This window comes from Ambystoma mexicanum, chromosome 1q (genome assembly GCF_040938575.1).
Source record: "Ambystoma mexicanum isolate Mex_15411 chromosome 1q, UKY_AmexF1_1, whole genome shotgun sequence".
NCBI classification, from domain to species: Eukaryota; Metazoa; Chordata; class Amphibia; order Caudata; family Ambystomatidae; genus Ambystoma; species Ambystoma mexicanum.
The window spans coordinates 238,250,072-238,262,904 of NC_090922.1; the positions used below are offsets into that span (position 1 = coordinate 238,250,072).

Genomic DNA, 12,833 nt, shown 5'->3' on the forward strand with positions numbered 1-12,833 from the left:
GTACCAGGGACAAGTACGCTCGTCCTTTTTGCATAAACTTGCATAATAGCCTGGCACTTATTAAACAGCAGGCGCATTTGTTTGGGGGTTTGGATTGCTCGTGGCAGGGGGCCTGGCAATGAGGTTTGTGGCAAGTGGGGGCAGGCCAGAAGGGAATACAGATCCACTACAGCTTTTCGTACACTTCGACCGCTGGGTGTACCAGCAGTGGACTGGCCTATGGAGAAATTCTGAGATTTTCTCAGGGTCTCAGGGTTCCCAGGGCCTCCCAGCGTGGAGCATGATATGTGGCTGACTCTGTCCATGGTCTGCTGCCTTGTGAGATCATACCCCTTAATACAAAAATGAAGCTGCTATGAAGCCGGTCAAGTGGCACAGCGAGTAGAGTGCCCGCTTTGACATCTGTGCAGAGCCTGTTAACGCAGGTTCGAATCCCAGCAGGGTCACACTCAGCCTTTCATCCTTCCGAGGTCGATAACTGAGCATCAAACACCGTGGGTAATAATAAGCAGCGTTCAGAACCTGAGGGTTCGTAGCGCTATATAAATGCCAGATTATTATAATTATTATTATTATTACACGGCAATGCGCCTAATTACAACCTTTAGAATGTCTGTTGTGCGCACTCATTGGACAACCTGCGGGCTATACACACAGATCACCTGCAGATTGTTCAATGTGCCATCTTTGCCCTGTTTCAGCAACACATTCCCTGAAAAGAGTGTGTTTTAATAATACACTGCCGCCTCTTTGTGGCAGAAATGTAAATCAAATCCCAAAACACATTATCACTGCTGGCTTTTTAAGGCAAACACCACATCTGCCCCAAGAGTGACAGGGCTACTAACAAGGTTCTCAGTAATGAGTTCCATGTGCTAATTCACTTCCATTGACCTGCTGCGGATCGGGGGTTAATATCGTTCAACATTTGTTGAACATCGTCGCGGAACTCAGACCTCAGTCTTCAGGATCCATAACTCCCAGTACGGCCATCAGTCATGTCTACACAGGTGAATTAAGACAGAGCGCTCATGAATAAGCCCTGGTACACCAATCAGAATGCTTGCAATGCCGTCAATGCTATAGGTTATTGACAATATTCCAAACTTGACAGCAGCAACCCTACCGCAGACATTTGATATGCTTTTTTATTTTCTCACAAAAAAGTGATAGTTTCCTTATAGTGCTGGAGAGGGTAATTGTCAATTGGGATTGTGTACTTCCCTGGTGTGTCGCCCTCTGCCTCGAACAACAACTTCGTGGCGGGCATTATCAAACAATAATGACCCCTCCGTAAATCTTCATGGCGTAAATACAAAATAAAATACATCGCTCCTCTTGCCGAGCAGCCTACCCTTGTGAAGTGGTTTGGGAATGGCGAGAATCATCAGGAAACGTGCAGGCTTCCCCCCTTACTCACCACTTCTCGCTCGTATCGAAGTGCCGCGGAATCCATCTGGGATGCGCCATCCACTGAAAGAGAAATGGGGATGTCAGAAGTCGCGTGCTTGTCTCCCCCTACAACACAACACGCTGGCTGGGAGAACTCCCACGAGGAGGCACGCTCCATGCGAAGCCGCGGGCTCTCCGCGGGAACTCACGCGCGCGCGCCCCCCCTCGCTTAGGCGCTGCGAGAACTCCCACGAGGACACGGAACCCCTGGGAAGACGCGGCCCCGCCGTAAGAACTCTCCCAGGCGCGCGCGCGCGCCCACCCTCACACTCCGCGAGCCCTCGTCGCCTCGCGCGAACATGCGCTCGCGGTGAAAACTCTCTCAGACTCACTCACCGTGAGAACTCTCACACCAAGGCCAAGCGTTCATTTTGAGAACCCGAAAAGCAGGTCCTCTGAAGCGGGATGTTTATGCCTGTGGCGCCTGACAAAACTCTGAAGTAAATACCGCTAGGGATCGTGAAATGGCTCCCCCCTAGCATAATCTTCTCTCGAGCGCCATTGTATTCACCGCAGCAGGGCCCATTGTCCTGGAAACACCAATGGCGGGATTTATCTCCCGCGATTGTTTTTTTTTAACTGCTTTTATCTCCACTGGCCTCCAACACCTCGAGCAGCTTCCCCAGTCTGCTTCCCCAATCTGCTCTCTGTCCAACTGTGCATATCTTCTCTTCCATTTTCCACCCACCACTTCCTGCATGCCTCTGTTGCTATCCACCCACCCTTCTCTCCCTGTGCAGAGTTTCTCCTCCTCCCATTGTACCTGACCCCCGCCCGTGTAGCAGCTCTCATGCATTGCCACCAGTATGTGAAATGTCAGCTATGATGTATTCTCTGGGAGGTAGTTGCTGGCTGACCAGCAAGTTTCAGCGCCTCTTGAAGAGGAGTGCTTCCACTTAGCTGAAATAGAGAAGCTTTCTTGATTATTCCATCACACCTGTGCTTCATTGCAACCCCACTTCTCCTCCCCATGACCTATATCCTGCCCTCCAGCACCTTTTCCTGTCCCCTGTAGCCTTTTTTTTGTCGCACCCCCTTGCAAACCTATCTCATTGATGTTTTTTTACAAGAAGCTCATCAGAATCTTATAAGATATAACAAAAAGCAATACTTGTAATGTTTAAGACTTGAATCAGAAAATGGTTGTCATATAAGTTCTTAGGAAATTCCTGATATCGGATCAACTCCTTCTCACACACATTTTAGAAGTCATCTTTGTTTTTCTCACAGATATAAATTAGTGTGACCAGACAACCATGCCTTTTACAAACCATCTGTTAGGTTAGTCCTTGTGGTTCAATTGCTTACATACTAACAAGTCACATTCCGTTCGGAAGATGTTAGTCCAGTCCTGTATTTTTTTTTACTCTTTCAAATCTGGAACTTGGAATGCTGGATATATATTGAAGAAATCCAAGACCACAAGCACGAGAATGCAAAGAAAGTACAGGTCTGAAGTAGGATCTCCCAATTGGAACGGCAGCTGTTGGCTTTTATGCAATTGATGTGACCCAGGACTGGTGCTCTCAAAATGCACCCAGTAGAGGTAAGAGAGCGAACTTGTCTAAAACGATATTGATTATTAAAATCAAGTTCGATTTTTTTATCCATCTTTCTCATATGTTTAGAACTGATTTTTGAACCTTTATTTAGTCATTTTATGGTTCTCTCATTTTTGTAATGATTTTAAAATCTCATAAAAATATATATATAAAAAACAGAATAATTTGTTTCTTTCATGAAAATCCAGGAATGGAGTATTGTCTGCAGTGACATTGAGTCCCCTGGCAACCTTTTTTACACATACCAGGTGTCTCTGTAACTCACCCATACTCAGGCCATTGAGCTGTTCCGTGGGCACCACTTGCCCCGTCTGCACCCTCTGCTGAGCAGGGCCCGCCTGCATGGCTTCTAGTTTTGGCCCGGGAAGGGTGCCCTGTGAGCCTTGCACGAGCTGCCCCATCGTCGGCGTCTTCTTTGGAAGTGAATAGATATCGTTGTTCGCTAGAACAATCTGCGGCCGGGCTCCGACAACGGTCACAGCCTGGATGGGGGCATAGCGGGAAGCCCCTCGCTGCAGGACATCACTGGGCCCCACAGGTTCCGACAGCAGTTGCCTCCGTTGGGTGAAGGGGCTGTACGAGAAGGCGCCGGGGGCTACGTTGGGCGACATCCTGGCTGGTGATCTGTTCTGCTGTGACATGATCTCCTGGTTCGCCCTAAATGTTAAGGTTTCAGAAGGTTAGCGATCTGAGGAGTGAGGTGAAAGATTGGGGAAGGAGGGAAGGATTTCATAGAATGATACATTATAGTTTAACAACTATGGACCTGGCACAGCAAATGGGCGGATTGCGTTAAAGGGACATTTCCCAGTGCAGCGTTATTTACTCTGCTCCAATCACAACCGATTCCAAAAAATGCTCCATTGGCTGCATGTGGCACAGAAGTAAATCCCAAATAACTCAACACAGCCAACAGCCTGCTGGGAAATTTCAGATTTTCCGATAGGCCCCACACTCTATTAAATGAACAGGCCTCATATCAACAAAGCAAATATGCATAGCATTCGACTGGAATGCCATCTATCCATGTATAATAAGAACAATAGTTACTTTGGATGCACTGTCAAATCACCACCAAGCTCTATGGGAGCATTACTATTTCCCCAACCAGAGGGAAGCTTTTTTAATCACGCTCCAATGGATGAAAAGCGGAGTCATCCAAACTGGGTTTTGAATCTGCAAGCGGACCCCAGAGCATTTGTAGGAGGTGAATTGGCCCACTAAGCTATCGCGCCAGGGAACGTACCATCATGTAAAATACTTGCATAGTGGTAGCTATGTATTGAGCTATATTGTTAATCTTTTATAACGTGCTTAATGCCAGCCTTTAGGCACGGGACCAGGATTTGAACCTGTGCTGCTCTTCATTGCTCTGCATTTTCTATCCTATCCCTCTTGCCTCACTAACCCTCCCAGCTCTCTTTCTTACAGAACAATGTGAGCGCGTGGCGACTATGCCAATGGTAAGGGTGTGCGGCATAATACATCTCAACATAACATAACATTGTCTTGTTTCCAAGTCAAACACATTGCCCCGGAGCAGGCTCGGACAGGCTTATAGGGCAATAGGCCAATGGCCGATCCAAAAACACAAAATGCCAGTATGGGCCAGTTTTTTTGGTCAAAGTGGGATACTTTTTTTGCCAATTGGGGCCAGTTTGATGAGTTAATTCACTCTGCTGCTAGTAGTTTTGATCAGTGTTGTAGAATAAATCATTTTTAAAATGTACAATTTGCATCACACTTTATCAAAAACTCTCCATTGGTTACTAATTTTTCATTGGTGCCCGAGAAAATTTAATGGCCTAGTCCGACCTTGCCCCTGAGCTATCCTCCCAGCCCCAGAGAGGTGAGGTGATGTGTTTTCTTATGGGCCTGAAAGCCGAAATAGACTGTGCTCGACTGGCTAAAATGTTATGGCACAATGAGGTGGTGCTGTTTACGTTGGCCATTAGTTGCCTTGGAACCCATTGAGAGTTTATATGGTACCCCACATGGGCGTAATTTTAGGGGGAGACGGGGGTGTTTGTCCCCCCAACTTTCATGGCACACTATTTTGTCCCCATTCATTTGAATGGGGCACCTTTTCTTCAGCGGTCATGTCCCCCCCAACATTTTCAGCAAAGTTTCTCCACTGGTACCCCATTATTTCTCATACTTGGAGGAGATCTAAGTGGGTGCTTATTTCTTTATTTTGAATTCTTCAGAATTCACATTGCTTCAAAGCGTATTTGCAACTAGGGAGGGAAGGATGGCGGGGAAATGCCCACAGTTTTCCGATTTGCTGTATTGCAGAGAATTTCAGGTCGATTTTAATCGATCAGTTCATGGTGTTGTTGGGAGGACCAGACCGTAGGGTAATCAAGGGCAGAAGGTGCCAGGAACAGAGAGCCTGGACACTGCAGAGACTCGTGTTGGCCGCTTCTACTATGTGCTGGCGGGGAGTGCCCTGTACAGGGTGGAGGTTCATGTATGGATAGAATTCACACCAAGCCGCTTGCATCTATCCCTGTGGATGGTCAGTAGATTCAGAGAACAGTTTCAGGCGTCAGAGATTGAGGCCTGTTTGCTCCCCCCTTTCAAGTCAGAACAGCCATCGTTGAACTGGGTGCGTGATTTTACTTCATGCAATGGGAAACCATGTGGGTATTTACATGTCTGCTCCGTTACGTTCTTTCTGGCTCCGCCTTCTTTTCTAAATTTTTTACTTTCCCCATGAAAACCCTACCTAAAGTACCTGCCCCTCTCTGCCCTCTTACCTGAGGGCCTCTGGTCTTTTCAGGTTCTGCCCGCTCTTTAAGTCCATCATAGCGCTGTTGATATCCTCCTTGATCAGCTCGGCCTGGAAAATGGAGGAGAGACAGGAGAACAAAAGTAATGATGAAGCAAGGCTAAAGCTGTAGGTAGCGCATGGACTTATCAAATGGTATGCTTCCAAGTGGGCAAGAGCTTCAAGCTGGTCAGAAGAGGGAGATATGAATTGGTGCAGTCCACCGCATCTCTCTATTGAAAGTACCTACTTGATTAGAACTGTAGTGTTGATAATTAAAGGTTACCCCAGGACCTTAGCCCTTCCTAACCTAGCTCCTGGTTAGTGCCATGGTTTGATGATCGAACGGCTTTGTAGTGCACGACTGATGCATGGAGACCATTGGTGGCGCTGCTGTAGCCGCTCTTGCGCATGGGCCACTTATTTATTCTCAGCATACGAGGGCAAATGCGCCAGCATCCTTGGCCCTCCTTGCAGAGGTTGCATACCCTGCTCAATAAAATCCCCAATTCTGTTTTGTCCCCTTTTCCCTAACTTAGTGTACGCTGAAACAGGAAGTAGGAAGAGCTGTTGCTCAGCACCACCCCGAGGCAAATCATCTTGCCCTATGGGTAATCCCCGATGCCACAGTTGCTAGAACTACACTTCTTGTTGGAGGTTGGAGCCTGCCCTTTGCCACAAAGGGGCTTTGGGCGAAAAAGTTATTTTTATGCGGGCCACTATATCAATGGAGGGTCAGGAGCAGACTGAATGGGCCCAGGCACCCTCATCTACAGGTAGGGGTGTGACACTAAGAGAACCTCTGCCATACACCCTACTGGCCTTCTAGAGCCCAGGCATGCCTGTAAATGCCACATCTCCACATAGGCCACACCACCTGGGGCCCAGCATTCCACAGAACCTACAGATGATGAAGCCCCCCCCCGCTTTTCCCTTCTGATCGATTGCCCCCTCTCTTACCCCTACTTGGTCGCACTGGAAGAAGTGAACATCAGGTTGCTGCTGGTAGTAGTCTTGGCACACGAGGACGAGGAGGGAGCGTGCCCGCCCGGCGGGCAGGACAGTTTCGCAGCGCTCAATAGCTCCTAGGGAGTAGTCTTCCAGCTCATCCTGAAAGAGGGAAAATTAATCAGTGAAAATATGAATATGGCGGACATTGACCATTTAAATAAAGCACATAAGAAACTGAACTGCCAGTTGGCACTTAAATACATCTAGCATTGCTAGGAGCTGGTGGCACCATAAATCATAAGCAATGGAATGCTCACATGCCTGCTGCTTTATTTATTTAGTTTTATTTGGTCAGTCAAATTATTTAATTAATTTGTTTGTTTGTTTATTTGACTTATATAGCGCACCTGACCCAGGGGTATCAGGACGCTCATGAGATAAGAAGACAGTTACAGAGTACAGTGCATAGAACAGACAGTAAATACAGACAGTAAATACATGCATGGTGAGAAAGGTACAATTACATTTGGTTGATAAGAAACATGATGAGTGAATCAGATTAGTTCTTGCTGAGAAGCCACGAGATGACACTTCTCCTGAAGTTGGCAAATACTTGGGTGGATTTAATGTCGGAGGGGAGCGTGTTCCACAGTTGGGCGGCCAAGACTGGGAAACTGGACCCGCCGGCTTTCTTGAGGTTGTATCTGGGGACCATTAGACCAAGAGTATTGGATGATCTGGTAATACGTGTGGATCATCTCAGTGTGAATTTCTCAGTGAGATACGAAGGGGCTTAATGGGGTTTATGAAGGGGATTTAATGGTGCTTGTGAAGGTGGGCCTCGTGGCTCTGTGTTAGGTCTGCCACTGAAGGCGGCAAGCAGAGGTACCATAGCAGTTTGTTGTTAAGAGCCAGCAGTCGGCTTTCCTAAGCTCGCCTAAATAGCAGGTGGTCTGAGTGCAAGCAAATAGAGATTGCCAGTGAATCCCAGAGCTAGGGTGCCAGAACCAAAAAGGATGGGACGCCAGATCTGGATTTACAAAACCCGGGTATCTAAAAGGTGAGCCCAGATGAGGAACGCAGAGACTCCGAGTGGGGCGGTATATCTTTTTTGAATTCATCATGGATAAATTGAGGTTCCTGGCCACAAAAGGCCCAATCAGCTAAGCACAAGACATTCATGCACATGAGATGGGTCACAGACAGGCAATGGTGGCCGCAAAGGTTTGGAGCGATGTGTTGATAGTGCCGGTGATAATGAAAAGTCTTGCCGCCTCCTTCTGGATAAACTGTCTAGATCTGCGCATTGCAATACTGCATTCTAGCCGAGATGGTGGCAGTGGCCCTTGTAGTTCTCAGATCGAGAGGGAGAAATGGAAACATCTTGAGAAGGACTTTAAACTGGGAAAAGCCTGTTCTGAACAGGGGGTTCACTTGGGGGACCAAAGACAGATAGATCCTTGTCGACCTTCACAGTTGTAAGGCTATAGTTAGCATGACCATAAAAAAGTACCTTTTTGATTCAAGCAGAGAAATGTTTACTGCCTTGCCGGGTGGTAGAAACATGGCTATTCTATGTCGAGCATAGTCATATAATGAGTTTTGAGTGTTAAGGAAGAGTAACAGGAATTTCACTAAAGAAGAACACGAATACATACATGTGTTGGCATTCTTCACATAGGATCTTTGCAAAGGGGTCATTTTGTGGTGTATGTGCTTGTCGTAGAAGGATGGGGGATGGACCCGTCTGATTAAGGTGGAAGGAGTGGTAATGTGGGCAAGGTCATCATTATGGTAAGCCGTGTCCTTACAGCATCCACAAGAATGTATTGATCTTGTTTTTACACTGCTTGATATGATCACGTTTGAACCATGTGTGAACAAAGTACACACGTGTAGCCTTCAGATTAAGTGACCCATCAAAGTTAACTTTTTTAAACTATTCATGGTGCTTTGCAAAACTGACCAAATGTTGAACCAACGGCTGATAATTTTACCCGGAGAGTGTTTGCCGAGTCTAACAGGGACCGGCTCATCCTCTGAAGTAATGGCACTCAATGCGTAGCCGGGCAGCGGTGCCCTCATAAATGGGAAGAACAGATCACACAGTACTGTATCCCTATTTCAAACTTTTCCAATGCCAATAGAAAATAAACAACACTCCCACAATTGTGGGGAATTCACACAGACCCTGGATTGCCATGCCCGTACCGCTTAGTTGAAAAAAATCTTGATTTCACGCGTGTACGCACGTGAACATGGAGTGGTCTGCAGTGTCAGCTACCATGAAAAACATAGGGGCTGTCATTGCCAATACATTCCTGTGGAGTGGGCTTGCTCGTGGAAAAGAGGGGAATAGAGGCAGTCTGCAGTGGTCAGAACACTGATCCTCATGGATAGTATTCAGGACTCCTATCCGCTGGGGGGGGGGGGGGTCCTCACAGGGAAAATATGATTCAGAGTTTCTGAGCAGTGTTCCCACTCCATTCAGCAGTCCATTTAGAATAGGATGGATGCAGAGAAAGGCGCAGTATTCATTTTCCCCATGTTCCCCTTTATATATACGAACATGCACAATACAGCGACCACTGTGCCAAAACACACTTTACTGTAGCTCTCTAGTGCCTGAATTGGCCTGGCCCACACTCAGCAAAAACTGCACATACATAAATAAGGGATTGTCTGTCTACAGCTGCATACCTCTTACTGTAAAACTAAGCACCAGACTACCTGATCCTCTACTTGAAAATTACCAACATGAGGATGGTGGGAACCTCTGGCCTTGTTCACACAACCTTTGCCTCGTAATGTTCAGATGCCGAAAGCCACATACTCGAATCTATTGACATTTTGAAAGACAGAGTGGATTCAGTGGACTACTTGCTATTGCACTTCGCATACTAATTTTAATTGGGCAGAGGGCATGCAATGGTCTCTGTATTTTGTCCCATCATTTGTAGGTATACTGGGGTAGGGAGCTATGCCACATCACTTGTAGGCTATGGCACTTAACTTGCAGGGATACTGGGGATTCTATGCTATGGCACATAACTTGTTCGGGTGCTGTGGCGAATCAATGGAATTCATCGATTCTCCCCAAGGGAGAGCCTCCACCTTTGAGGCTAAGGAGCTGAGCCCACTTCGCAAGACCCTCCCTAGGGGATTGGGCAAGTGTGACCACAGTGGGATAGACTCCCGCTTAGGGGACAATCACTCCCATTCCGCTGAGGAACTCCCGCTCCGCCATTCCCCATGATGACATATATGCCACTATCCGATGTGCAAAACCATATTCAATTCCTAGACTTGGCTGAAGAGAAAGCTAACTTGGACCATCAAAAGTTTGAAAGAGAATCCACCCCTTTACAGCAAAACCTCCCATTGACTGCAACAAGGAAGTTGCTGAATGAAGGTGGGCGAGAGGAACGCATACGCAGGCAGGGGAGGCCCGGGATGCATCACACCTGAAGTAGGCAGCGTTAGAGAGAGCCACAAAGCCCCTGACGTTCAGAACTGCTCTGAATGCCAGAAGCATATGCTGGAGACCCGGTGGGTGCAGATCCTGAGAAGTCAAATAAATGTGAAGCCAATATACAGTGGTGGCGTGGCCACGAGAATGTCATGTTGGGCGGGCTGCCCGCATATTGCTGCCGATACCACAATGCTGAAGAGTCGGCTAACGGTCTGGTTTGCCAGAAGGGATACAGAGACACTGAGAGAGTGAGAGAGCGGGGAAAGAAGAGGACGCTACCAAGAGCGAACCGAGAAAGAAAGAGAACGGAAGAGAAGGTCCCAGGCTATTACAGTCCCCAGAGACATTCCCTTGCAATATTGGAGGTAATGGGGATAATGGGAGGACCAGGAGGCTGCTGAGGTCTCATTATGTAATCTGAGAGACTCGTTCCAGTATAAATGCCGAAAAACTGCAACTAACACTGAGAGGGAGATCAGTAAAAGTTGGGTAACACTACCCTGGGAAGAGAGGAAGGTACCCCGCCATTCAAGAAGCACAGTGTGGAACATTTCAGAGAGAGACTATTATGAAGCAAAGACATGAGGAGTCCATAAGATAAAAGAGTCAGAAGAGATACCAAACCTGAAAAGGGTGAACTACATTCACACAGAAAACAAACTTTACAAGACTATCTCACCAGGATCAAAGGACACATCAAAGGCCAGGAACAAAAGTATGGAAAGCAATCCCAAAAGAGGAGGGAAAAGCCGAAAGCTTGTGAGAGAGTTAGAAGCATTGATACAGAAGGTGACCAAAGACTATCTGAAAATGTTATATTAACAAGAAAGTAAAACAAGACAAATATATGAAACACCCACCCCTGGGCATGGTTGAGTGGGTGGGGTTGGTCAAATCTCACTATCGCCAGTACACCCCAGACTGGCATGCGTTCCTCAGGCCCAAACTTCAGCCCACCAACTGTTGTGGAGCTGGAGGCAACAATCGCAAAATCAGCAATCTCCCAAAATCGCCTGTACTGATAGCACAAGGCCAGACACTGCCCTGCATGGCAAATGAGTGGGGTTGGGCAAATTTCACTAACGCCAGTACACCCCAGACTGGTATGCTGTCCCTGGGCTGGGACAACATTTCAACCAACCCCAAACATACAAACAAACGTTCCCAAATATATATATAGATATGTAGATAAGGCCATGAGTTGTGCACCCTTTTTCAAAGGATTAGTATGTTTTTGGTGGGAGTGGATAAAACTTTGAACGTGAATGGATTATACTTTTCATCAGCCCGATGATTTTTTGTTTACGAGCCAGAATGGCAAGGAGCAGTGGTGCAAGAGTTTGGGAAGGTGACTGAGGAATTGAGAGAGCCCCTCCTAATAGCTGGGATGACAGAAGGGCTGATTATTAAGCTGACATGCTTCGGTATTAAATTGGACACGAGAGAAATGTGTTCTAGGTTCCCTCACTGTAGCCGCTAGATGATGCTTTGGTGATTAAGAAGTTAATGCTCCAAAAGGTGGTGTTTATTCTATGACTTTTGAGGGACGTTGAAGATATGGGTGGGAGGAAACCGAGGATGCTGAAGCCGATTGGGGCGTTGTTCACCCCTTCATTCATCAGGATCTATCGGAGGGCCTTGGTTAAGTTCATAAGTATCCGCGTGATACATAGATTGTGGACAGGAGAGGTGCATGAGCAGAGGGATGATGTGGTGCATTTTATGTCGGATTTGATAATGAACACTCGAGGGACAGAATGGAGGGTAAGATGGGAAATGGTTGGGTGCTGTAAGCCCCAGGTGGGTGGGGATCGGTTGGTGTTATTTGGAAAAACAAGCACAGTGTGTGAACAAGCACGGTGTGTGAACAAGCACGGTGTGTGTCTCTTGAGCGTTAGAACACGCTGTCTGAAATGTACATCATTTTGACCACAAAGTTATGGTAACAGTTTTACACTAATTTATTAATATTGTCAGCAAGGCTTGTAATGAACTGTCCGTCGAAACTTGAGATGCCCCAGCAATGAAGATATGCACACTTTTCAATGTTAGGATCCTAATATGGCCCAAGGAATGCCCCCTTTCTCGTCGATCCAATATCTTCCTAGCTTCCGTGCCAATCTCTGGGTTATGGCACCCAGCACACACTCCTTGTTGTAATTCCAGGAGAACCAGACAATGAAAAACCACCAGTGCCAGGAACGAATCCTCCTCCCAGGGATCTTGCACCCAGAAACTCTCCCCTTAGTCTCAATGTTCTTGCTCCCAGCAGGCTCCTTTACCAGTCCAATACTCAGCACTCTTCTTTGCTTCTCAGCCAGCGAAATATAGCACCAAGTAAGACTCCTGACCTCTCAATTTCTGGCATATAGCTTCTAGCACACTTCTTGATGTAACATCCAAGCATTAAGTGCCAAGATCACTCTTGCCTCTGGGGATATAGTGGCCGGCTCACTAGCAAACTTCTCACGCAGCGCTTCATGCACTTTGCTTTTTCGGGCTATATTCCCAGCATGCTGTGCAACTTGTCACACAATGTCTCTAGGCCTTGTGCCTGATAGATGCCTGCCTCACAATATGCCTCCAGGCATGCAGTGCCCAGCTTGCTGTGCAATCCAAGGATATA

The 12,833-nt window shown here is 47.1% G+C and overlaps 1 protein-coding gene across 1 annotated transcript in view; it reads right to left on the reverse strand.

The window, feature by feature from the left end:
* Positions 1 to 12,833, reverse strand: part of EPS8L1 (EPS8 signaling adaptor L1) — a 235,832-nt gene that overhangs the window by 41,491 nt on the left and 181,508 nt on the right. Inside the window, exons 6-9 of the mRNA XM_069638029.1 lie at positions 6,745 to 6,894; positions 5,774 to 5,856; positions 3,280 to 3,671; positions 1,421 to 1,473 (exon numbers count right to left, since the gene is read on the reverse strand). Coding sequence (XP_069494130.1) covers positions 1,421 to 1,473; positions 3,280 to 3,671; positions 5,774 to 5,856; positions 6,745 to 6,894 — 678 coding nt within the window. The remainder of the gene's footprint in view (positions 1 to 1,420; positions 1,474 to 3,279; positions 3,672 to 5,773; positions 5,857 to 6,744; positions 6,895 to 12,833) is intronic.